The sequence below is a fragment of the Amblyomma americanum genome, chromosome 3, assembly GCF_052857255.1.
Source record: "Amblyomma americanum isolate KBUSLIRL-KWMA chromosome 3, ASM5285725v1, whole genome shotgun sequence".
NCBI lineage: Eukaryota > Metazoa > Arthropoda > Arachnida > Ixodida > Ixodidae > Amblyomma > Amblyomma americanum.
This window is the reverse complement of record NC_135499.1, coordinates 206,335,094-206,361,132: the sequence shown is the minus strand read 5'-3', so window position 1 is coordinate 206,361,132 and position 26,039 is coordinate 206,335,094. Positions and strand designations below refer to the sequence as shown.

Genomic DNA, 26,039 nt, shown 5'->3' with positions numbered 1-26,039 from the left:
TTAACTGCGGCAGTGCCCCCTGTTTCCTCAGTGTGGCTCTTGGTCACCACTTTCCTCATTGAAGCCAAAACGTCACAGAGACATAATAATAACGATAGCATTGTGTTCTTTAATGTCTGTGAGCATGTATCTGTGCATGTGTAGCCAAAATTTGTAAGCTTGAATGTGCTTTCATAGGTGAGATAACCCACAAAATTTTAACAATACATTTCTCCATTAAGAGTAATGACGTCTGGATTAATAATTGCCTCCTTTATTCTTTCCTATCAGCGCTCATGAATACAATGCACCGGTCTTGCATGGTTTTGACATGAAGCGGTTCGTGCAACCTAAGTGAAAAAATGGTGTCGCTAAACATATTTAATACCTGGGCACGCTGCGGAGAGCAGAATAAAGCGGACGTGTCAGGCTCATGCGTTCGCACCATGAAAGTGTAACGAAAGCATCGGCTCTAATATCCTCGCATCGGTGCACCAAATGTGTTTTTGTCTATTTTCTGCCTCTTATTTGTATGTCCGGGATGAATTTTGACTAGCTGCTGTGATCGGCAACATTGCTAAACGGTTCGACACTTGCCACTTCTACGCTCGCAAAACAATGATCCCCTAAAACTTTATTTTATTCATTTACTCCTCTCTTCTCTTCCTTCCTCTTTCCTTGGCCTCTTCTTCCCCCTTCCTCCTGTCCCTCTGTGACGCTGTTTCCCCGGTTCGAAGAGCGGAGTTGTATTTTCTTCTTGGGGTACAACTAGCAAGAATACTACCTTTTCATCTAGTCGCTCATTTGCTCTGTCAGTTTCAGCAAATGCATTGTTTCGGGCAATAGGCTTGACTGAGTTTCCTTATGACTACAACCTTCGTATTTTCCAGGCGTTGGACGGCGAGAAAGTACAATTGTTTTTCGAAAACGTTATACTAGAGACCACGGGCATTGAATCAAGTAACAACTTTTGTTTAATCGAGATGTTTTCCATTAGGCATAATGAGAAAGAGAGAGAAAGAAAAAAGAGTGTAGACAAGCCTCGTTTAAAAAGTGGCAAAAGTGGCAAATCGATTATTAAAAGTCCACTTGCGATAGTCAAGTAACAACTAAACAGGCGGAGTATGTCGCGGCAGTTAAAGTAGAAGACGAAGGGCTAGCTGCACAACACGAATTTGACTTCTTTGAAGATTTGATCACTGAGCTGAAATCAGTCTATACCGAAGCAAAATCTAGTCAAGTTTAAATTTGGCCTTCGGTATGCGGCGAACAATGGCCACGGAATGCTGCAGTTTTTTGGTTTACGCTCGTCAGTATGCGCATTTGTGGTGCGGGATTTACTGTATAATAAGTTTAATACATACAGAAGCGACTTCAATTCACCTCCCTCAATGAACTGCTTGATGCAAAATTCTGAGCTGCGAACAGACGTGCTTCGGATAGGTGTATAATTGAGACAGTTTACGTCTACGGCCCAGGTATATTAGATGATTTTATTTTACTGTATTTGTCTTATTAAGTTAAAAGTCTAACGTATCTTTCTTCAAGGGCATTCAGGTCTTAGTAATTGTGATCTCTTGCAGTCATGTGTCACAAATTGGACTCTTTATTCCGCCTTCATGAAAATGGGCTTCACTGCGCAACTTTTCCCCACACAGCTCATAACGCTGTGCTGTCACAATGTGCATTAGGTAACTTAAGGCACTGTATTCGACGTTCAGATCTGAATGCGCAATTTCTGGTCACCATTAACCTTAGTCTTTTCTAATTTTTCTTTGTTTACATAGGAAAGATGTCGGCACTCAACATCAAATTTCACAATGCATCCCGTTCCCAAGCTTGGACACTGCGAGAACTCATTGCTGGATGCCTCAGCATTATTCAGAGTGAAATGCTTGAACTTTCGGTTCAAACATTGTTGAAGTTTATTGGTAATTGCCAAGTTTAGCGTATCCGAACGTTAGAGAAGCGCACCGTTTACTCTTGCAGATTTAAAAGATGCTATCGAGATCATTCTCATGCACTCCTCTTGCAAGCTCAGTTATGGTCTGAACCAAGAAACCTGCTGGCGACCGTGGCCTCTCTGAACTCGGCAAATAAATGATCGTCATTAATGGCATTCAGGGGGCGTTGTCTCCATGTTTGCCGCCGCGCCTTTCACAATTAAAGCTTCTTTCTCTCTATGCGCATTAGGCCATTTCTTTCCCTACTTGTGCAAATACTGCGTTGCATAAGGCACCGACAAGCAATCATCGATTTCAATGCAGCCGAAGCGAAATGTGTTCGTCTGTAGTACGCGCGACGCAATTGCTCGTTGAAACTTTTTTTCATAACTGATGTTCGCTAGCATAGGCGAAGCTCATTCTTTCTATTTGTTTTGCCTCCTGGATTGCGTATTTCTGCAAGTGAGGCTGTTTATACGGCGGGCTCTTTTCTAAGTCCGGTAGCTTGAAACTTCGCCCTTTGATGCTCTTTCCCTCCGTCTAGTTTCGCTTAGCATCCCCCACAACCATTCGCTTGCATTCACAACGGAAGATACATCGTTCGCAAGTGTCATGCGCACTGCCTATGAAGAAACGAAGTTCTTATTTAGTGCCTTTGTGCCTTTTGTCGGTTTTCGTCACCTTTACCAACGTAGTCCTAGACATGGCGAAATTCATCGGCGACTTCACGGGGCTGCAAAGCGGCTTTCTTTTAAGCTCACCGCACTCTACAACTGAACAACTAATCACCGTACAGCATGCCGTCAAGAAACAGGGTAACATTTTCGTAATGTCGTGCCACGCGGGTAGGAACGCGGCTGGTTAAAAATCCCCAGCTGCAGAGAACACCAAACGTCAAAAGACAGGCACGCGACGCGCACTGAACAGAAACAAACGACTCAGAAGCTACACCTACTCAAGCGCGAAATTTAGCCAAAACGTTTCAAAGATACGTGAATAAACGCACGATGCTTCGCCTGCGGAACATTTTTCTATGGTCAATACATCACTTTAGACCTGGTTTAGACGTTGAAAAAGCAACCACACTGCATAAGTTGCCGTGAATGTTGCGCAATCACTTTTGGTTTACGTACTAAGTTTTTCGCGCATGCTTATTTCGTGAAATTATTAGTTTGCAGCACGGAAGGGCCGTCGACTCCATCTCGGCCGACAGCAACAATAGGCGCCACTGCGTCCCAAGGCGCTGTCCGCGGGCTAGAATTGCAGTTCGGTGTGTCGACCGGGGCACCATGGTAGCTGAAGTACAGGCCCTGCATTTTCATGTAATCCACTTCTTATACCAGTGAGATTGTCCTGCTATATCAAAGAGGCTCTGAGACACGTACCGAGGAGAGCACATCAACTCGCTCATTCACTACATTTGTTGTCATGAACACCTGAGCCATATAATACACTTCTACACGCAGCTAAGAACCCACAATCACGAGCGAATGTTGGCGAGCCCCTTCCGGCGATTTTTCCCACTCGCCCTCTTCTCCGTCGCTCGCACCTACGTATGTAAATTGAGAGATGGCTATTGGTTACATTCTTTAAGACATTAGGCACCTACCATGGCCGCAGCCAGTCAGCCGCGCAACTCCGGCGGGTCAGCGTGCAAAAAGTGACGAGAGGAGAGGGAAAGGCGCCAAGACGCTTAAATTCAAAATTTGATTACAGATAGCTCAGCTTCTACAAATCGCACTTAAAAAATTCTTGCCGGACAATATTCGTGAATCGGCGTGCTTTAACATCCCAGGCATTCCGCAACTTTATTCCAGCCCCTTTCAGAACCCCTTTAACGAAGAAACATTAACAGGTGGAGTCAATGAGATTTGAGACTGGCTGTGGCAGAGGCTCATCCAACACGGCCTCTCAGGGATTGTTTTATAGCGAAGGAAAGAAACACCATCCACTAATGGTCGAGCTGGGATTCGTACTGTTAAACATTTGTTTCTGCGGCAAACGCACCCCGGACTTGGCCGTACGGTGATGGAACCCGTCTGGTAGGGGGTATGTTACCGGATTATTGGGTAGCTCACGTTGCAAGGCTGTGAGGCTGTGCAACAGTCAACGACTGTGATTGTGAGCAAGCATTAAAATTTCAATCTCTTTAATGCTTATTTTTATATCTGAACAAGAGGAATGTGTCTTGTTTTTATGTATATTGCTTAATATGTTGCCTCCCAAAGAGTATAGCATGAACTGAAGTTCATCTTCTCACGGACATTCTGTCACCACCAGTCATTTCATTCCAAGAAAAAATCAGGCAAAATTGCTTAGCGATGAATATTTGAATATTTCGCCAGAAGAAACAGGAATGCGCCCAGATACGCCCTCTTATTTGATATCGACTCATTTTTCGCCAGTATTAAAAAGATTTTCTAGTTTTGCTTTCGGTACCGTTTTCGCATAAAACGGCGACCACTTTACATATGGCAGGAAGACCAAATTGGTGATACATTGCAACCAAAGAGGATAACATGCGCAGGCAGAATCCGGGAACATAAGACAGCCACTTATCCTGGACCATTTTTTGGACTGTTTGTCAAACATGGAAAAAAACTTGTTTCTTGCTCTGTAAGCGCGATATAGAGGATCCCGCTTTCCTGCGGGCATTAGTACCCCGGTTAAGCGAGGTGCTGTGTAAACACCCTTTGGAGAGAACATTAAAATTCTTTGACCCGCATTCTCATCCAGCTTCCCGCGGCGGATACGCACGCTGTTTTGAAAACAAAATAATATCCACTCCATATCACCACATTAAGTACACGAGATAAATGTGTGAGGTATACCAATTACAAAGAAATACCAGAAAATGCACGCTGAACCTCACTACAGAGCCCTTATATGACAACTGGGTCTGTTTCTAAGGTGCTATCCGCAAGACATGTACAAATTGTTCAAGTTGTATTTTCATTCTGTTGATTCCGTTTGAGCAGCAATACTCTGTTATAGACTGTGCGTGTCCCTTGAAATATTAATTAATAGCGCTAGCGTTGTCTTTCCCTGTATTACGTTTCTCACGCTCTTTGTGTACGCTACTACTTTTTAATCCTATATAAAAAGGTTTTGGGCATCTCTACCCGCCCATGGCTTACCAAATTATGAAAGCTAAGCATAGATAATTTTGATAGAGATGTTATATACAGCAGTATTATACAGATATTATGTTAAGCGCCGTGTATCAAATCATCATGGCTCGGAATTACCTTTCGCGCATTGCACTAACGCTTTCCAACAGGGATCTTGGTTGTGGTACTTCACACCAGTGAAGATTTTTTTTTTATATGCCGAACACTATTTTATCCAAAGAAAACTATTGCAATAACCATCGCACCACTCCCCAAACTCGATTGGCAAATTTGTTGAGGGGTTCTTTGCGAATATGTTAAAGACATCATTCGTACCTGCCACACGACCGAATGAGTTCAGCGCAGCCTTAAAGGCAGCACCCTTGATTTTCCTTCAATCAACGCAGTGCTACATCCAGTTATTTATTTTCTTCGAAGAAATATTGTTTTCAGTACCCTAGCTTTCTGTTGTGTCTAAATTAAAATAATGCAATAACAAGGTAACCATGTGGACATAACTTCACCAGCGACATAACTTCTCCTGGTGTCTCGTGCTTTCGCTGGTGAAGTTATGCCAGCGTATACAGCTCGTTCGATCGAAAAGCCGTCGCCGTGACCTAGGACTTAGAGGAAGGCCTCAGAAACGTGACAGAAATATTCCCAGAAGTTTCAATTGAAAAAAAGAATTCCCGACACTGGGGTTCGAAGCCAGGCCCCCTGCGTGCCAGGCAGGCAAGCAACGCATGTGCCGCAAATGGTCGTTTGTTCCAGCGTGTTAGAGGATCACCAAGTGAACGCGTTGTGCTGCGTATGACGGTAAAGTGTGTGAGGGATGAGCACTGATGTTACAGTAATTAAAATATAAAAATGAAGGAAAAGACTCTATCGCGTTCGCCCTTAAAGCGAAGCCTAAACGTCCTCCTTATTTTTTTTTCTCCCTCTCTTGGCGCACCCCGCAGTTCAGACTGATGCGATCTGCCTCCGAATGCTGATTCGAAACCATCCCGGCGTTTTTCGTGCCTGCTTGTGGAAGATGACCACGTGGAAAGAGACCCAGTTTTCGACGGCGGCTGATGTTAAAGATGGCTCCGAAGCCAGCGTCTAGTTACTCTTACTGCCGGCATATTTGGCGCCATTTTTCCGATCAGCGCGGATGACGCTCTGTGCGGCCCGCACTGCACGCGTACCGCCGGGATCCCAGTCGGGCAGCCGTCGCGACCGAACTCGGCGAGAAACTTCTTGACGATGATGGAGCGCGCGTCTGGACGTATGTCCGCCGCTAGTGGCTTGGCTCGGCGCGTGCCTGTCTTGTGGTCGTCGCGATGACCCTTCCGATCCTATAAACGCTCGGGCGGCCGATGCAGAGCGCCCACACTGCTCCGAGCCGAGCGCGAGAGAGATATGGAGAGGCGAAGCGGTAGCACCGGGAATTGCTCTATACACGTCGACCCCCCCCCCCCCCCCCTCTCTCTCTCTGTTCTTCTGCCGCTGCCTCTTTGCAGCACTTCGGCAATGAAGTTGCGCTTCCTCGGCTGCATTTCGCACAGCGCGCGATGGAAATGAGTTGTCGAAAGTAGTTAGGGAACGCTAGGGCCGAAGGGCACTGATGGAATTGTTGACTCCGGTTACTCCATATCTCCATAATTCGGTGGAGTACGGAGCAGGGTACTCAGGCAGTAGAAACACAATGTTTGACGCGTACACACGCACGCATGCACATAAGCGCGAACTCCACTTCACTCACTCGTACTTTTTTTTGTCTTTTTGGTCAGATGTGATGCCTTTATATTACATTCTGGCTAGGCTGTTCGAACGGGACTTGCCTTCATTGTGCTCGTCTCGCTTAAGCCGCTCCGGCTTCTTTTTCTGTTTGTTTATGTTGTAGTAGTTCTTGCGTCAAAGAAACATCGCTAAGCGAACCACATTATGGCGCAGAAAGCGTTTTTTTTTCTGGCCGTATCACTCAAAACCATCGCGCGCAGTTTTCTGAAAAGGTAGCTGCGCCGGGAATTCATCGCGTCGGAGAAATCCGTTTTAGAAACCGTTCAGCGCCAGTGAACGCAGCCTTCAGGGTATACCCGTGCGTGTGCGTGTGTTTGCGCGCGCCTCCGTACGCAAGCGGCCTTCTTTGACTCAGAGCACCGGTCAGCGTCGCTTCGACGGCGCCGTTCACGCGGAGATCGGACGCCTGGAGCCGTGAGATCTTGCCGCCCGGCGCCGGTGTCCTTCTCTTGCTTGCATTCGCTTTCTTCGGTCCTTTTCCTACTTTCTCCTGAGCTTGGTCGGACGCAGGCTCAAACGAACAAACGCTGGAAGGGGCTTGATAAAGTCTTATTTTTTTTTCATTATTCAGCTGCAGTGTAAACAGACTATACCAGACTGCAAGAAATCATATTATATAGAAATAACGAAGTTGAATTTGTCGGCATTTGCAAAATACCAGTAATTTCTAATGAATATGCTGCATTTGTGAAGAAAGGCGGAAAACAGAAATAAAAAACAAAGAAAGGAGGCCTTAAGAAACCAAGACATTAGTGCGGCACTGCGAATACTGTTTTTTTTTTACACATTGAGCTTTCACTGCTAGATGCCATTGTTATTTGTCGTAATTGGGATATACAGGTCACCTAGTTCGCCTGACAGTAACTGATCTCGGGAGCACGTAGTTATGCTAAACAGCTGTCAATGTCACATGATCTCAATAGAGAGTATGCGCACGGCAGCTGTAAAGCCTGTGAAGTTTTGCAAGCCCGCTTCCATGCGATGGAGCATATAGACCAAGTCAGATACTTTGGTTAAGGAAAGCTTTTGCGTGAGTAACTTGTTATATCTCTCGTTATCCTCAGCACATGTCTTTAATTGTCACCACTCTGTTCGTCGCTAAAGTTTTTGTTGACTGGCCTTCGTGTTGGTTTACCTCTTTAGCCGATTATTTCGATTTAGGCCCACATATCGAAGGTACGTGCAGTAATCTATGCGAAAAAAATAGCAGTGGCTTAACTTGGCTTACTCTTGAATTCAGCGAAAAGCAAGCATGCTTGCTAAGCGTCTCAGGCTCGTCCATGGCAGATCCGTTACACGCTCGCGAGAGCCCTTCTACATATACCCATACGACCACGTGGCTATGACGTGGTATCACATGGTCTTGCAACAACCACATCGGATGTCATCACGTGACTTCACATTACCCCATCAGATGTTCTTAAGGTCAAAGGTCAACGCAAAGGTCACCCAATGTCAAAGGTCATCTATAGGTCATGTGCCAAGGTCAGGGGTCAAGGGTTCGACACCATAACTGTACCACATATGGTAATACACGGTTAACGTGATTGGGCTGAAGGTCGTTCAAGGTCCTTCTCCGTTCTACGCGACGACTGCTTTACATAGCGTAGTGAAGCTTTCCGCTTCAAAGTTGAGGACTATCATGCGAACTGAAAATTGGTGGACTGTCTTACTATGTGATGCTACAGATCTGCGTTAGCAGCAGTGATTCTACACTTCGCTTTTACGTTGATAGCTTTCCTACCACTCTTTTGAATTTGGCTTTCCCCGTCGCTTTTTTGTTCCGTTGATGTGCGACGGGTGATGAGTGGCGCTTTAGAATGTGGAGGTTGTATGAGGAGGTGGGCGTACGGTGGAGATGGGTGAGTAAGCAGCTTCCTAGCTGAGCTTCTGTTTTCAATGAAGCTTTTTTTTTTCACAGGTTGACACCTTAATTTAGTGACATTCGCCTATTGCTGCTGTTCCCGTAAAAAAAATGATTATAACGCGCCAATTGCAAAGCTTCTAATACCGCGCCTAATTTTTTTTCCTTCAAAAATTTCTTCCGGTCCTTAACGGAGAGAAACGTTAAAGCCCTCCTTTTTCATAGCAGGCGCCCTGAGGAATTGTCATGAGCTTCGTGCTCCGAATAAGTGTATCACGCGGTTTGCGCAAGAAACGTACAAAGGGGTGAATTTTGCAATAACGCAAAAAAAGAAGCCATCGACAAGAGGCCGAAGAGGTGTAGAAAAAGTAAGTACAAGATTTCAAAGGCAACCAATTTCGTCGCGCCGTAGCCGGAGCTCCACGCTGTAAGCTCGCGCAAAGGCGAACAAAAAATACTAACGACGTGTCCGTTCCCATTTATAGCGTTTCGTCCACCGTGTCGTGAATTCTGAAAACAACGGTGCACCCGATTATATTGATATCGGCGTTGGCGCGTTCACGACACGGGACCGATCGCAATTTTTTTTTAATTCATGAGTTTTACAGGCCCGCCAATAATGCTCTCCTTCTAAATTGACATCCGAAGAGGAACGAACTTAGCCGTTAATGCGGTAAGCATCGAAGGGGCCAAGACGGAGTGGGCCTCTACAATATTACGTTGTTCGCTCAGGTTTTGTCCTCATGATCCCGGCGATCATTCGGGACCAGCTTCCAAAGAAGGAAGGCACAACTTCTAATATTCCTAAAGGGTTCTGCTGCACAATAAGATCCTAAGCAAAGCACAAAAAGAAGACGTCGAATGCGTGCTTCTTTAGTCCCTCCTAAACGGCTAGAACTAAGTCGAAGGGGAGCCCGAAGCTGGGCTAGCAGATAGCCTAGGCAGAAAAGTAAAATAAAAAGGAAAACACACGGCAGAGCTGCTCGTTGAGGAGCGTTGACTCGCACGAAATGAGTCCTCGGCACTCTATGGGCCCAGGCCAGGAAGGAGCAGAGCTACTCGTCGAAAGGCTGCAGGGCCAGCGAAGAAAAACATGACACCAAGAGCACGAGACAGCCGCAGAGGCCGAGGAAAGAAAAGGGGGCAAATGGGGCCGGCTTAGACGTGATACGATTCACGCCCTACGGAAGCGGAATCGCCTTGGCAGACCGGTCGACTGCGCCAACGCCGTGGAATTTGGAAGCGGACCCATATTTTCAGTCCGCATTATATGGCGGTCTCCACGACGGGTTGGCTTCTTTCCGGGTTTCGCTTGTTGGAACTTTTTTGCCCGGTGTTCTATTCTCGGTTCCCTCCCTCCCTCCCTCCCTCCCACCCTCCCTCCCCCCTCCTTCCCTCCCTCTCTTTCTTTCTTTCTTTCGTTCTTCCTTTTTTTCTTTCTTTCTTTCTTTCTTCCTTTCTTTCTTTCTTTCTTTCTTTCTTTCTTTCTTTCTTTCGTTTTCCCAGTCAAGTCGTCGTTCCTTGCTTCATCATCCGGATCGAACATATACCGTCCCAGACGCCAACCCCCATGCTGGGTACGGCGGACTACCTGATCCTTTCTCATATGAACGTGAACGTTGTCGACAGGAAAAGAAAACACCGCAGAAGAACAAGGCACACTGGCGGTTAGTAATAAAGAGCTCAAAATGATCGGACAGCAGTAGCTACGAAGTGCTGCCGATGCTGGAGGGAGGAGGTGATGACGATGCCGAGGATAAACTCCTTGTCTATGGGCCGTGCCCTTTATGTTATTATGTTCCTACTAGTCATGTGCGCGATCTTCGCTACCTTGCTGTTTTCGTAAATGCTTTTTTTTACTTCTTTTGACCTTCTAACCGAAGAAAAGAGCCACTTCGAGTGGCATTCTCAGCCTAAAATTGCGGAAAAAAGTCCTCAGAAATCTACAATATCTGAGCTGAATTTAATGTTGGAAGATATTTTGAGCTAAGCTTTTGTTTTATTTCTTTCCAGCTTTTAAATTTGTGCAGCCGTCTGTGTCTTCATCAGTATTGGTGCATGCACAACGCCTTTGTCCGCCTTGTTACAACCTTAAAGACTCGCAGATGAATAACACGTGCTAAAAAAAATCTCACCCGAAAGAAAACTCCAAGTTTTTGCAGTAAACCGAGTGAATACTTAGTTCTTCAAAGAGAATCAGTTTTACATGCTGGAGCAGTACCTAAGAATGATGCTGTGAAATCATTTTAGTGATCAGAAGTAATTGACCCAGATTTGTGTTTTAGAGAGAGAGAGAGAAAGACCAACGGAAAGGCAGAGAGGTTAACTAGGCAGCGCCCGGTATGCTACCCTATACGTGGGAAGGGGAACGGAGGGAGAGATAGAAACGGGAGAGAGAAGAGGGAGATCACTTTCCCACATGTCCGTTGGCCATGTCCGTTACGTTTTATAATCTCTTTATAAAAGGTAGATCTGAAAACGTGAAGTGGACGTGAGGTGGTGTTCGGGCTCATGTGAAACATATTGTTCAGAGAATCTCATCGGCAACGAAACCCGGCAGCGTTCACAAGCAGCAATGGGCAGAGAATCCTCACTTACGTCGCCATGGTCTCGCAAGACGTCATCAGTAGACCATAAGATAGTGGCGTCTACAGCAAAGAAAAATAAAATTTCTTCCGAAGGTGCAGGGAATAGTTAAGCTGTGGAAAACATGTAAACTGTGTTTCCGAAGTCGACGCAAACAGTCAGGGAAAAAGCTTATGATAGCAACTTCTAGTTCCACTTCCCTCACTCTCTACGTCTGGTGCATTGCAGTCTGCGTGCATGTAGGCATCGTTTATTCACTAATTTATTCATCGCTCGTAGTACATCGTCATCGTAAGGTCAGCACATGCTGAGTATACGCATATCCTGAACGCAGAAACTGATAATCCCGTAAGGCAAATGTGTTCTCTCGTGGTTAATAAGCTGGCGTAGGCTGGCTGTTCAATGTATCCGCTGCAGTCGGTTTCACGTGCTTTTTACCTAGTTATCAATATTTATATTTTTTCCCGCACTGCGAAGTGCCGAGACCTGCATAGTTGAGCAGATGATAGATTTATTTCCCTCACAGAGTATAAAGCTCTTAGTTGCCTGGTAAACGACACACGCATTCCACTGTGCAAACAACGCGTCACAACACATCCCACGGCATACTCGTAGAAGGACTGGCAGTATTTTAATTTTTTCGGGTTGCATTTCGTACAAAAAACGCGCCACGAAGCAAGACAGAGTCGACGTCCTGTTGGCTTAGCGACGATACAGTACAATCAGCGATGTTGCAGTACGAATAGGTTAGTAGAACAAGCGATATTATCACAACAACTGCCGTGAAGCAAGCGAACAGGGGGAGAAAGTTGGAACCGGAAGTACTGGTAGCAGACGACTTTCCCATGATCCTTTGTGTTCATTTCGGAAACGCACCTCCCCCATTGAACCAAGGACCTTCAGACTGCGAGGTGGGCACGGAACCCATAGGCCACAAAACCGCTTTTTTTAAACATGGTATTTATTACACTGAAATTAAATTCTATTTACATGAACTATATACGAAGCTTTCAGGAACCGCGTTGCTTCTTGGCAATTAAATGGGCACCTTGTGTATGCGTTTCCTCACGACCATATGCTAATGAGCAGGTGTGTCTTTAGAAAGTAAGGAATCTTTAACGACCCTCGCAACTGATCTCACGATGAGACGGTGTTTTCGAATTGAAAGCACGTAAGTAACCTGAACTGCCCTCCGTAATTATTTCCTGAACGGTGCTGCAATGTTTCTGAAAAAAGCTAGTTTTTTCGCCTACAATATTTCTTTAAACGTATTCGTTTGCTCTGAGTACATTTCTCTAAAATAATTAAGGTAGTTCTGCCCACCTCGGACAAGTGGATTTTATCTGATGTGGCATTCATTTGATGTGGCAAATTTTGTACTGTGTTATAATACATATCGTTTCATGGTTCTGGTATTCCGTCCGAACTGAACAAACTGAAGCATTCCTAAACAAATAATTGAATGATACACAGTGCAGCATAATTCAGGGAATGAACGGATAACAGCCTAAGTGTGCTAGATTCTGGTGTTTCCCATATATGTGGTCTATACACGGAATTTTCATGTACCTTGAACCAAGTGTTTCAAAAACAGGGCAACGGTATTAAGAGGAAACTGAAATAGCCCCGAAGCAACAACACTGTTCCGCGAATTTAGCTTCTGGCTGTGTAGCACCGCTAACGTATGAACTGGTAAAGAAGGTAGTTACTGTTGGAACTAGTCCGAGAAAGTAGGTCGTGGTAGTTAAAAAATTGCGTTGAGAGTCCGTCGCGCGATAGCTTGATCAATTAGGAAACACACGCTTTCAGCGCAACGTGAACGGTACAGATTCCCGCTGAAATACACACTTAACTGGCCCTTTCGGAGCATCTTTCATGGGCAGTTTTTCCGCTCGGAAGGTTTAGTATCACGCTCGCCCCAGCCTGCCAGCAATTAAGTCAGAAAGCCAGCCGAGTGGGCAGGAGATGCTCGTCCAAAGAGCCTCGGCCTGCGGTTTCGCAAATAAGCAGCCTTCTCCTGATAACAATGTTCGCCACGGGCCCGGCAGGGCCACGCCGCGCGAGCACAAACAAAGGCAAACAACGGCACGGTGGCGTCGTCGGCGAAACACGGGGGGCTGTAAAATTAACAAAACGGCACCGCCGCCACCACGCCAAAGCGAGCACCGCCATTGTTGAGAGCCAAGCAGTCGGAACAAAAGCAAACAGACTGCGGCAACAACAGCAGAACTCTTTTCACGAACCGGGGCTAACAGCGCGTACACCGACCCCGGTCTGGCGAGCTGAAACGGCGAAGCCACGGCGGGGAATTAGTGGACGACTCACTTCATCAGGGGAAAAGTCTGTCGCTCTCTTTCATCCTCACCTCCTCTTTCCTCCTACCGCTGTGGCCGCACATCGGGAGAAAAAGAGAGAGCGAGAGAGCGACGGGAAACTGGTTCGTCGGATGCTCTTCGCTCTGGCAACTTTCTCCGAGGGAGCATCACTGCCAGGGTTCACGCACAGCAAAAAGAGTGGCGTAGGTGGAGCACGCGTCAAAAGGATGAGAGGAGGGAAAGAGGGTGCAAAGACGGATGGAAGAGAGAAAAAGAAGGAGAGAGAAAGAAAGACAGGGTGGAGAAGACTGGCGCGGGAAGACGAGTGTCGAGGGGTGAAGGCTCGTGCAATGCGTCACTTGAGCAGAGCAAATTAGAAGCCCCGCGGACATGACACATTAGAGCCGCTTTCCCTCGGCTGCAGTTATATTTATTTCGCTTTTTATCATTTTTTTTATTTCTCGGCACGCAGCAGACGCAAATGAGACGCGCGCGCATCTCTCACGCCGAGAGCAAGAGAAACAGGACCGGGCCAGGCAAGGACAAATGCCTCCAAGCAAAAAACAGAGGAGGATGGTGGCAGCGACGACCAGCTGAAAGGCTAAAAAAAGGGGGGAAAGAAAGGCAGGAAAAGGAATGCGGCGCGTCAAAGGGAAGAGAAATCTGCGCTCTTCAGACAAGTCTCCTCCCTCTTCCCCTACCACCCCGCTCTTCCACGTGCGAGTCCGTGGTTCCGGTCGTCGAGGGAGGAGCGGATGGCCGAAGCTAGGCTGCCGCCACCGCGAACAGAGGCGCGTCGAAAGGAACACGCAAAAGGAGTGGTCGCTTCGCCTCCAGGAACAGTCATCCATTAGGCCTAAGCAGACGCCGTGTCCGAAGCCTGGAACCCCACTGGCGGCGAGAGAGCTCTTCTAAGTCCCGTCTCCCTGGCCACCCACTGATGAGGAGAAAAAAGTGGCCTCATAAAGAAAAGAAAAAGAGTAAAAACTGTAAAAGGGGGAGCGCGCGAGCGTGCAACCAGTCACTTACTACCGCGGCACGAGCATGCAGTAGTTGCGGGAGCGGCAGCACCACGAAAAAAGGGCTGAGAAAAGCGGCGCTGTTCTCAGAGTAGGCCGCACCGGCTGTCCGGGTTCTGTTTTACGACCGCGGGACAGAAAAACGCCGATCTGCATTGCAGTCACCGCTGCAGGCTGTAAGCGACGTGCATTGCGAGTGCGCGTAAGTGCTGACACGCTTTGCTTACCTTGACCGCACAGCAGCTCTGGCTGATGGAACAAGAAGAGCAGAGTCGGGCTGGCTGTCAGTTCCTGGGCTAGACAGCCGCGTCTAGCTTTAAAGTTTCCTTCGCCAAAAATAGTAATTTTGATGCTCGGAGTGATCTTGCTTGAGGTTCTGTCGCTAGGCAGTTCCCGGTGTGCATCACAGCAGACCCGGCATAATAGTGCAGCCTTATTTCAGTTTGGCTACCACAATGGCTAAGAAAAGATCAGGCTCGGGTATTGAGGCTGAAGCCAGCATCTCCATAACCTTTCAACTAGGTTTCTAAGAAACGTTGGCAACACTGCGGTGAGGGAGTGTGCAGCCGAGAAAACCCGACGTGTCACAGGCCTACTCTACATGCGGCCTGATTATTATTGTGGAGGCCATGCATGCAGCTTTCACTGCCAGTTTCTGCACGTGTTTCAGGCGCGAGTTGGCTGCGCTCTGCATCAATCAACGCTGGGCGGATTTCTTTCATTGGGTGGAGCAGGTTTCCTGGAATAGCACAACTCCCTGCTTGGCTGAACACTTGGTCTGATTCATAGAATGGGAGAAACTTTTGTGGAAACATTACTGTCTTGCGAAGAATATGAAACGAGCCTGGGAATGCTGTTGCCCGTTTAAAATTTGACGGTTTCTTCGCGGTGCGCGGTGCGGACCAAATATCCTGCGCTTACGAGCAGAGAATGCTCGTGCTCCTAAGAAAAACAGAAGATCCTGAGAGCAGTTAAAAGAACCGTTGTTTTGTGAAAAGCAAGTGTGCGTGCCCGTTATGACAGATTGCACAGGTTCGCTGCCATAACAGCACAAGACAGTGGTATATCGTCTTCTTAGTCCTGCCGCAGCGACTCTACACGACACGATTTGCTCTTCGTTTCTTTATTTCTTTCTTTCTTCTTTTCTTTCTTACTTTCTTTCTTTCTCTCTTTCGTTTCTTGTTCTTTCTTCTTTTCCTTCTTTCTTTCTTTATTTCTTTTTTTCTCTTTCTTTCTTTAGTTCTCTTTCTTTTATGAAGTAGGGGTACCAAACTGTCATCACATTGCATATGCTGTGGTTAGGAGACGGTGCCATTTGGTGCAAGGCTCGCAGTCGTCAAACTAGCGCGACAAGGCAAAAGATAAGCAGCATGTGGACAACTTCAATTACACACGGATGGCTCGGAGCCAACACGCAGCGCTCAGCTCAAGAACGCAAACTACTTCTCGTACTCTTGTAGTATAGAGTGTTCCAAAGAATAAAATAGTTTGAAACGTGCTTCTGACGGCGCAAGTGGACAAGAAAACCGTTTTTCACTGATGCCCATTCCCGCTTTTGCCTTTCCCACGCCTCGACATCGAGCGACTGCTGCTCGCGGAATCAGTCAATAAACGGCGCCGAAGCTCCGGCGCTCAATTACTCGGATGCCGCGTGTTTCCCCGAGTGCGCGGGCCGCGAACAAAAGCGGCAGAGAGGAGGTCGCGGGGCGGCGGGGAAGACAGCACAACACAGCCAGCTTTCGCATGCCGGCGGTGGAAGACGGGTAACAGTTGCGCGAGCCGCCGCCCATATCCGTTCCTTGAACAAGCAGGAAGCTCGCGGGGCGGGCAAGCGGCAGCCTTGAATGCGGGGTGAGCAATATCGCTAATGGACGCTAATTAATCGCGCGACGTTAATTATTTTCAGGATTCGAACGTCTTGGGGATATTGCGAACGAAGCGAGTGTCGGTCCCGGGACGAGGAGGAGGAGGAGGACGGCAGGCGTAGGTGCTGCGCTTTGTTCTCTCTCTTGCTCATTCCGTCTCACCGACTGTTTCTCCTTTTACTTGTCGGTAACTTCTACGCTCACTTTCCGTGTTGTTTAGTTCTTCCTTTTGTTCCTGGCGTTGAACTTGCTCTGTCGCGCTGCTCTTCGGAAGGCGTTCAAATCTCCAGAAGGCGTCGTTAATTTAAATTGCGAGCGCCTTTCCAGAATCCCACCGCATACTCTCCCCTTTTCCTCTCTGTTCCTCTCCTTCCTTCGCCCTCTCTTTTTCTCGGGCTGCTTTACCGGCACCCTCACCCTCTGCAACGGACGTTCTCGCTTCTCCTTTGTGTCGGACACGGGGCGAACGCCGTGCGCGAATAACGGACCGTGGGAGCGGAGCACACCGCGGCCGCCGCACCCCCCTCCGCGTTCCGACTCCCTTCTTACGCTCCGTCCAACCACTTTGTGGAATTCGTTTCAAAGGAACAATTTCGCCGCCCGGTCAGGGAAAACAGTTTTTGACTGTTCCTTCTGCGGCGGCCCATAAATATTTATTACGGGCACGGTGCTGGCCAGCTCGCGCCAGGTTCGTGGTCTTTTCGTTTTTTTATTTCCCCGAGTCTCGCAAAAATGTGTGTGCGTACACGCGCGCGAAACGCTCTGTTCTTTTTGGCCGTTCTTTAGCGCCATGCAGCGCTCACCTAAACCCTTGCGGCAGAAATTCAAACAATGGCGGAAGAGCTAAGCTTACCTATTTCCTCCAGGAAAAGAAAGAAAAAAAAGTTTTCGGTTTGGGTTTGCGGGTTTGTTAAATTTTGTGAGGAATAAATAGCTAAGGCATTAATGCACATAAGAATGAAACTGCTCGTTATTATCGCAGTTTCCGCATTGCATTATTCCAACAGTCTTATTGTCCTAGTTGCGTTCCTAAATAGTCTAGATATCGTGGTTTTTTTCGGGCTAAAGGATTTCCATAAGCTCAGGCCCCGAGAACTATTGAAAAAGTGCCTACTTCATGCACGCGGCACGTTGTTCGCGTTGTGATTCGTCAACTAATTTGTTTATTTCATGTCTTTATTTTGTTTTTTGGGCACATCAGTGTCGTCTTTGTGAGCATAACAGGCGACTAGTTATCATGTGCCTGGTAGGAATGAAAATACTGAAAAGTACAGAGTCACACAATGGATGTCACCAGTTTGACATCATCATGCATGTTGACGAAGTCTGCTGTATTCATGAACATCATTACCTCGCCCCGCTATGATTCTGTAACAAGATCAATAAATCGGCGATGTTATAATGTCTCGTGAGGTTTTCTTCACACCATTTTTTTCACAGGATAGTTGTACTGTGGCCCGGTTAGCGGACGAAAGATATGCAAATAAACAAATAAACTGTTTTTATTCAATGAAGGCTTTCAGTTCCGAGTAATTTCGGTTTATACACAGAATGGATATCGCATGTTATTTCCGTGAGTTCGGGGCTCCAAAAAGACAAAACATCAAAATAAACTGCACGTCAACCGTACCATGTAGGATGAGGCCCGTTTGATAACTCATTAGCAGAGAGCTACGTTGGTATCGAACAGTTCTATATAACATGTATTCTATAGCCATCATCACATTGTGTTGTTGCTTTTCGCGACACAGACGCAGCGGATGCAAACAAGTTTGGAACACACGTTTATACGTGTTTTTCTCTGAAACAGACGCTACGATCTAACAACTGCTGACCCGCTTAGTCAGAGTAAACATGAATGCATCATAAGCAATGGACTCCTACCGCCGTCAGTTTTAAACTCGTATTTCAACTGTTTATCTGCAGCGCCGTTAACAAAATTTTAAAATAAAAGAAGAAAATAAAAAATTGTGTCATCTACTATTTTTTTGTTAAAATGGCGAGAGGTTCTTAAAAACATCTTGCTTGTGGTTGCACATAACATCAGAAGTATCCTAAGATTAGAAATGAAGGTATACGACTCCTGGTGATCGTATCTGCCAGCAGTAGACAAGTTCCCCTTTTCACTTCGTTTCTAATTCATATCTAACGGTAGTGAAAGCTTTTCAGGCAGCTCATTTTTCTCTTAAGGTTAGTGTAAAAAAACTGCCACAAGAACAAACAATTGATACTTCCACATCTCTGACTGAGCTGTGAGGCGAGAAAAAAAACTTGTGGCGGTCTCCGAACAAAAGTTTAAAGAAGTTTTAAGCACTTCTTTCAGCGTAAAGAACGATAGGTTAATTGCTGCTGAAAATGATATCGGGTTCTCAAACAGGTAAAATTAACAATCGCGTAAGTAATACGCGCACCTCACTTATGCCTCACGTTCTCATCCCGCTGATGCAATAGAAGATGATCGATCAGTACATTCTCGGAAGTTACCTGAAGCTACGAATTAAAAGTGACCATTACGAGATGCGTTGTGATTTGTGCTTGTCTAGGTTCCGATATTTTTAAGTACGGTATTTCACATGCGGCCACTATGAAATAATTTTATGCAATCTTTTTCTGGCTGTTGCGATTTTGAAACATAAAAAAGTGCCTCAGTAGCACAGAGTATCATAAGAGAGTAAAAACTTGATGGCATCCACCCAACCGCAGCCATACAGCTACAAAGAAAAGCTATAGAACTTTCCTAGAAACTTTTTAGGTAAAGAACAATTTTTCTTGTTCTGGGGTTTGAACCCGAGACCACCGCTTCACCGGGACAGTCGCTCTACCAACTGAGCTAACCGGGACGGCAAGCTTACTATACGGCGAGAGCGAAATGATAAATAACCCAATGAAAAACAGAGGTGGTCAAATTTTTTGGAGGGGAACTTCCTAAGGTGGAGAAGATTAGTAATTACCCATTGGCATCCACCTTAGCACTGCCTATGAGTAACTGCTCCACCATTAGACATCTACTGCACCTTGGGGTATTCCCCTAAACATTTTACCAGCACCGTTCCCACTTCGAATTATAGATCAATTCGCTCTCGCCCTACCATAACCTTGCCGTCCCGGTTAGCTCAGCAGATAGAGCGACTGCTCCGGTGAAGCGGTGGTCCCGGGTTCAAACCCCGGACTAGGATAGGACGAATTTTTCTTTAGCTACGACGTTTTTGAAAAAGTTGTACAGCTTTCTTTTTTAGCAGTATGGCGGCACTAAGGTGCTTGCCAATGAGTAATTGCTCCCTTATTACAAATCTACTCCACCTTGAGGGATTTTCCCTAAAACATCTGACCAACACAGAGCGTCGTAAACAGGGCGGATGATCCGTTTCAAAAATGTTAGTACTCTGAACATGCAGCTAAATTCTGTTTGAAAAGAGTTGTCGTAATTGTAGCATCTGAATGCGAGTCTGACTAGTGAGGATCAAGTCCACGATCTTGAAGTCGGAGGCGAAATTTTTTAGACATGAAGCAACACTTCAAATCGCAAGCTGTCTTCCAAAGGTGACCCAACAATTTTGACTAATCAATGTCCTCAGAACAATGTTCCTTTTTGTGTGCGCGTGTGTGCTCTCGTAAACACCGTCTACTAATTTCGTAGTTCCGCATGCTCATCACAGACTAATGAAAAGTGGAAATAACGTGAGGCGTGGTGTCGCTTTTCCTCGCCTTGACACAAGCTTAACAAGCCGTACTCGTTCATGGGGTAGCAGGCGCAACCTAACAGAAAGTGAACTAAGCGAATGGAAAAACAACAAAGAAGGCAGCGTGCTCGGCGAAGTACGCAAGTATTCACCGTGTACGTTTCGTCGTATGTTCTTTTGTCGCGCGGTTCGTTTGTAAGACAAAGGTATTCTTTGTTTCCACTGCTTCCGCATACAGCAAACCTTTCGCCCTCCCCTAAAGTCTGCTATGCTACATCAGAATTAAAGAGCGAACGTTCAAGCCAAACGCTCGTTTCACCAATTGGGAACGCCCTTTCGTTGGTTGTCGTCTTATTCACTGCTCAAAGGAACTTCGCGATACTGGTCACACCTTAATTTATTTACCGAGGAAGCAAATGAAAGCTGATGTGTGATAGCAATTCAAACGATAATCGTTGAAGCTCTCTGAAATCCGAGGAAAAAAGCAAGAAGGAATAATTTATAATTTGAACAGTTTTCAAACACGAAACGTCGTTTCCTGTGCACGGCCGCGTAAGCAACGTTCAGCATCGCTCGTTCGAGTAATTAACCAACATGTAGGAGCGACCGCACGTCGAAGACAAGATGTGATCTTCCCTTCGGGTCCCCTGCGAACAGATCGTCGTCTTTTCTCAGGCGCACACAGATACACGCAAGCTGCAAGAGCATCGCATGGCACCACTGCATCTTTGGCAAGAACATCTTGATGCGTCACATTTCCTGAGTTTTGACACCTGCAGACGCGGTGAGAGTCCAGGGAATTTGCCGGCTCAGCCTTGGGAGCAACGCATATGCAAAAGAACCAGCTCAACCAAGATCACCATCCAGGTTGATCGTATAGTGCTTGCAGTACCTTTAGGCCGCCCACCTGTAAAGAACGAGGGAATGAAGCAGAGGCATAAATATCACCTACACTGCCACGAAAAAAAGAACATAATGTCATGATTACGTACGAGCTCTGAGTTGTTTGACTTAGGTACATGACAAACTGCGCCATCAAGAATGTTCGTGGTGTTTACATTGCAGTTTCCTTTGACCGAAGAACACCTTCGTTAAAAAAATCTGGTTTCATTTTTTTCTTCTATGAGTACCCAGGGTTACTGCAAAGAGTTACTGCATAATGCGTGAGACGAGTGTTGGAATCACCCATAGAAATTTAGCCCATTTAAAGGCACTAGCGTATTTAAGGTTAAGGGATCTTAAAATACAAAGAAATGCGCCGGATGTTCAACCATGCGGTGTTGGATGGGTGCGAGGGTGTAGGGCTTTAGGCGCTGTCGTGCTCTGCGCAGTGTCAAGCACGGTCACTCATGAATAAATAATTCTTCCATACACGGAAGGTGTGGGAGTGCGGCGTTAACAGCGTTAGAGTAGCCGGGAACAGCAAGCAGTCAGCAGATGTGGCGGTTAAAGGTTAGGGATGTACAGTTGGTCTGAGTGTTGGGTATTGGGGCGCATAAGTGGCCGTTGTGGCCTTAACTGGCCTCGCGATTTCTTGATGCGGCTGCGCGGTTGTGCTATAGGCGCGTAGGGGTGCGAGTGCGCGGCCTGTGCGGGCGAGACGCCATCGTCTGCGACGATAGCATGATCTCTCAGAATCACAGCCATGCAGCTTTCACTATAAAACACAATGCGTAATTTTATTTGTTGTAAATATCCTGTAAATATAGGCAGTCAATATGTTTAAACTAAGCAGTGTTCTCCACTATTTCCTGACTGTAAAGCTTGTTTCCCTACAATAAGCTTCGAACAACAAAAAAGCCGACTTTACAAAGCATGATTTTTTTTTTTTTTGGCGTTTCTCCATTGGCGCTGTGGTCAGATTCTCAATTGCTCCTATTTTTCAATTAGATTTCTTTGTTGTCTCTCTTTTCCTACGATTCTTTTTTCTTGGAAAGCAAGCATGCCTGTCAGTTTGTATGTTGGTATTCGCAGTTATTTTTCTCCTTTTGTGAATTGTACCTCCTGATCACGTCCGTGGTTGTCATTGAAAACAGCACCGGGAGAATCCAAAATAAAAGTATAAATAAATATATTTACGTTATTGTCGTTGTTAAATGAAAATAATTATATAAAGTATTCAAATGCACGTCCAAGCATTGGTAAAGCAAATGTAGCGTACGCTGCTTCAGACTCTCACAAGTCTTAGCATTAAAAGCAAGAAGCGGATATTTTCCGCTCTTTGTAAATATATATTAAGAGAGGGTAAAGGAAAGGCATCAAGCGTAAGGTTACCCTTTTGTCCTCTGGAAGACTCCTTATTGTGAATGCCATCTTGGAAGTGTTGAACGGCCCAGCGGCCCTGTGTTTTGTCGGGGCTTTTGACGCCCGTCACAGTGTTGCTTGCTGGCTTCCGATGAGTCCAGTCGGACCCACCTGTGGGTGAAAAAGAAATGATACGAAGAACACAAAAAGATAAGATATTTAGACATGGTAGATCAAATACACGACGTGAGCGGCTTTCATGCGCGCTAACATCTCTTAAAAACAATTACCTTTAAAAGCGCCATTTTTCTCCTTGTGATTAACCCTTGTTTTTTATAGTTAATTTGTTTAGCTGATGTATATTTCTACTATTGCGAGTATGTACTTTGTACTGTACTTTGCTCACAGTGTGATGTCGCATGCTGCCGCTACCCCGATGGCATCTGTACCTTGTGCGGTCTTAAACTGTGTACCGTATGAAGTCAGGTCTCATGGCAACTTTTACAGCGGCAGCGGTGTTTTTTAAAATTTGTTTACGGATTGCAACAGTCTTTGCGCACATGCCCGATAATTTCTAGCACTCTATAAGAAACATTTCTTGGGTAGTTTATGCTGAAATGCTTGTATTTATGGAACTGTAACTTTAACTTTCATGCATTACCATAACTTAGGATAGTTCACCACGTATTTTGTAGTTAACGAAGAAATGGTTCCAGCGTTCGGAAGAGGCGGAAAATAGCTTAGCGCATACCGTGTTGCAGGGGGCATTGCATTAACATTTGCAGAAAAAACTGTCTAAGTTAAAAGGCTACCAACCAGAGTACGGTAATGAAGAGATCAGAATCTAGGTGCTCAAGATATCAAAAATTTTGTGGCATTTTGAAGTTTCTTATATTATAGCACGGTAGCTGACTACTGAGTCGTTGATTAGAAGCAATCTTGAAAGCACTTCACATAATTATACAATGTTCCATGTTAGACAAAGCATGCAGAATGCAAGCAAGCTCTGTCCACGACGCGCTAAGCCTGCCTCGCGAAGTGACAGCAAAATGCTCCTCTCACAAGCGGCTATCGGTTCAATTCGATGCCCAGCGTCTCTTTTATGCGCATGGCTTTCTTTTCAAAAATGAGGACGTGCCGAAACGGGGCTCTGGCAGAGGAAACGAGCTGCGATTTTACACGCTGACCGATGCACGTGTCCTGTTCATTTCATCTACCCTCACACTCCCCTCTTATCCCAGCCACCCCCTCCTGCCTCCGCCTCCTTTTTTGTCTGTTGATTCCCCCCCAGCTGGCCTCGTCATGGCTGCATTCATCCCGAAGCAAGAGCGTCGAGGTGCTGCATGGAGAAGAGGAACGGATAGGAAAGAGGCCGCTTCCTCCCCACTTCGCGGCTCGGGGAGCGCGGCGGGGAGGCGGTTCTCGCGTCCGCTGCAATTCAGCGCGCAGTCGAGACGCTCATGAGCCTTCAATGCCACTTGCCGCCGACAAAACCCCGGGAATCAAAAGGTCCTCTCGGATCGCCTTCCACTGACGTCACCTCGGATGGTGGCGGCGGGCGACGCTTCACGCGTCTCGCTCTCCGGAGGGTGGGCTTACAGAGGGCAGGAGGTGGCAGGCTGTTTATGCTCGCTTTTATTTACATCTCTTTTTGGGGATCCGCGGGGGAGCTTCATGGAGGATGCGGCGCTCAGAAGGAAGCGGCTTTGGCGCAATCAATGTGTTTCTCTGGACTGGCGCCACCAGGGAGCGCGAGCCACAAAAGGGTCCCACACCAGTCCAAAGCAGGCATTCGTTCACGAGCAGCAGCGGATATAGAGGTGCGGCTCGAAGAGACAGCAAAGAAACGGAGAAGGGCGACTCCCGAAGAGGGACGAGCCTTCTTAGGTTGCAGGCCGAAGAGCGCGCGGAACAGGACACTACAGGCCGGGGGAGATACCGCGCCCTGGAGCGGCCAGAAAGCCACTGGCAGGACAGGCAGAAGAGAAGAGAAAGACGCAAGTTGGACGCGACGTGGGAGCATAAGGGTGGGCAGAAAAGGAAGCAAAGCATTGCCGACCCGGGGTTGTTTCAATGGAGGTCCTCTTTCTGACACCACGGGTGTCGACCATGATACTGGGTCGAAGCTATGGAGGAGAACCGAGGGAACTTTTTCTCGCCGCTTCGGTTTGTTAGCGCGCTTTTGTCTCTTACGCTACCTGCTTCTGTCAGCCTCACGGCTCATTTTTACCGCTTTCTGATTCTTGTTATTCGTCTCATCTTCCGCCGCTTCTTTGCTTTCTGATCATGGCTTTTGTGCCCGTTGGGCTGGCCAGACACTGTCTTTGCTATTTGCGGGTTATCTTTAATTTACAAGACATCTCTCTCTTCTCCATTTCGTAGTGTGGTTCTTGGAGGTCGCATATAGGGAACAGAGATTGATTTTTCAGGTCCTCTTTCAGATGTAGGGACGTCGCCGACGAGGGTAGAAGAATACACAGGGTGACGTATCTACGAGCTATAGAACGCGGAAACGCGCAGTGCGTGCAATTTATCCAAATAATCGTGTATCATTAAAAATGCTCCACTGCTCAGAGACAGTAAAAATACGACGAGAAAAATATATTTTACATCAGACGCTCTGTGTTCCCTCATCGATTGGCGCCGTGTGCCGCCGCGCTTACCGCTTTCTACTTTCTTGCCAGGTTACAAATCTTGCTCGCGGCGTGGTTACGTAACGTTAACAGGCAACAACGTGGAAGAGCTTCACGTCAAACATTGCTGGATCTGACATAAATTTTCATCTAGTACCCCCGTAGTTGCGTGTTTTTCACCAGAGAGATGTCCCGTCTTGTGTTCTTTGTTTATTATTGTGTTGAAATGCTGTGAGTCCGGGTTTTTGGCGCATCCAGGTGTTTGCACGGTGGCAGTGAAATAGAACACGCTAAAAATATTCCGGCGGAATGGTTGCCGAAGAAGCAAATGCATGTATTCTTTTTTGTCAGCGAGATGAACATTTATCTTTTATTCTCGGAGTTTTATTTTATTCTTGGTTTCTGCTTTATTAAATTTATTCCAATAATGTGGCGTGCACGAACGCTTGCCAGGGTTATTCATTTTTTCTTAGTAGTCCAGGAGAACAACAATAGCTTTCATGCATACTTTAAAAAAGGCTAAGCTCTTTGCGTTCACCTCTTTCGATTCAGAGGAAGACATTAGGGCAAAAAAAATTTTAAAACAAAATTTAATTGTTATTGGAATATGTAGACGGAGACAGCACACATCTGCAGGCTTACGCAAGCGTCAGCCGGTCTGTTGCAGAGCTTTATTCTCAATATCAGAGCCGGCAAGTCAGTCCTCGCGAGGAAAAGTCACCTCATACAGCACCGTTTTCGTTACGACGGGTGAAGGGGGTCTTGAGTACGCAGCCAAACATGCGTCATGCGGTCCGCACTTCTTTGTAAGTTTCAATTTCTTTGCCATTTCACGACGATTTATCTTCATCACGAACTTTTCTGCTGACAAAAAAATGTCTGGAGGTGTGCTCTCTATCCTTCTTTAACACACACACACACACAAAATTAAAAAAAACACAAAAATGACAACTGAGAGTGGAGGATAAGGAAGGGGTGGGGACTCTATTTTGATTTTTTAATGGATGCTTGTAAACTTC

General features: G+C 46.4%; 1 protein-coding gene across 1 annotated transcript in view; it reads right to left on the bottom strand.

Annotated features, from left to right (window-relative positions):
* Positions 1–17,948: 17,948 nt before the first annotated feature.
* Positions 17,949–26,039, bottom strand: part of LOC144123601 (uncharacterized) — a 142,180-nt gene continuing 134,089 nt past the window's right edge. Inside the window, exons 12-13 of the mRNA XM_077656407.1 lie at positions 22,418–22,558; positions 17,949–21,050 (exon numbers count right to left, since the gene is read on the bottom strand). Coding sequence (XP_077512533.1) covers positions 20,953–21,050; positions 22,418–22,558 — 239 coding nt within the window. The 3' untranslated portion in view covers positions 17,949–20,952. The remainder of the gene's footprint in view (positions 21,051–22,417; positions 22,559–26,039) is intronic.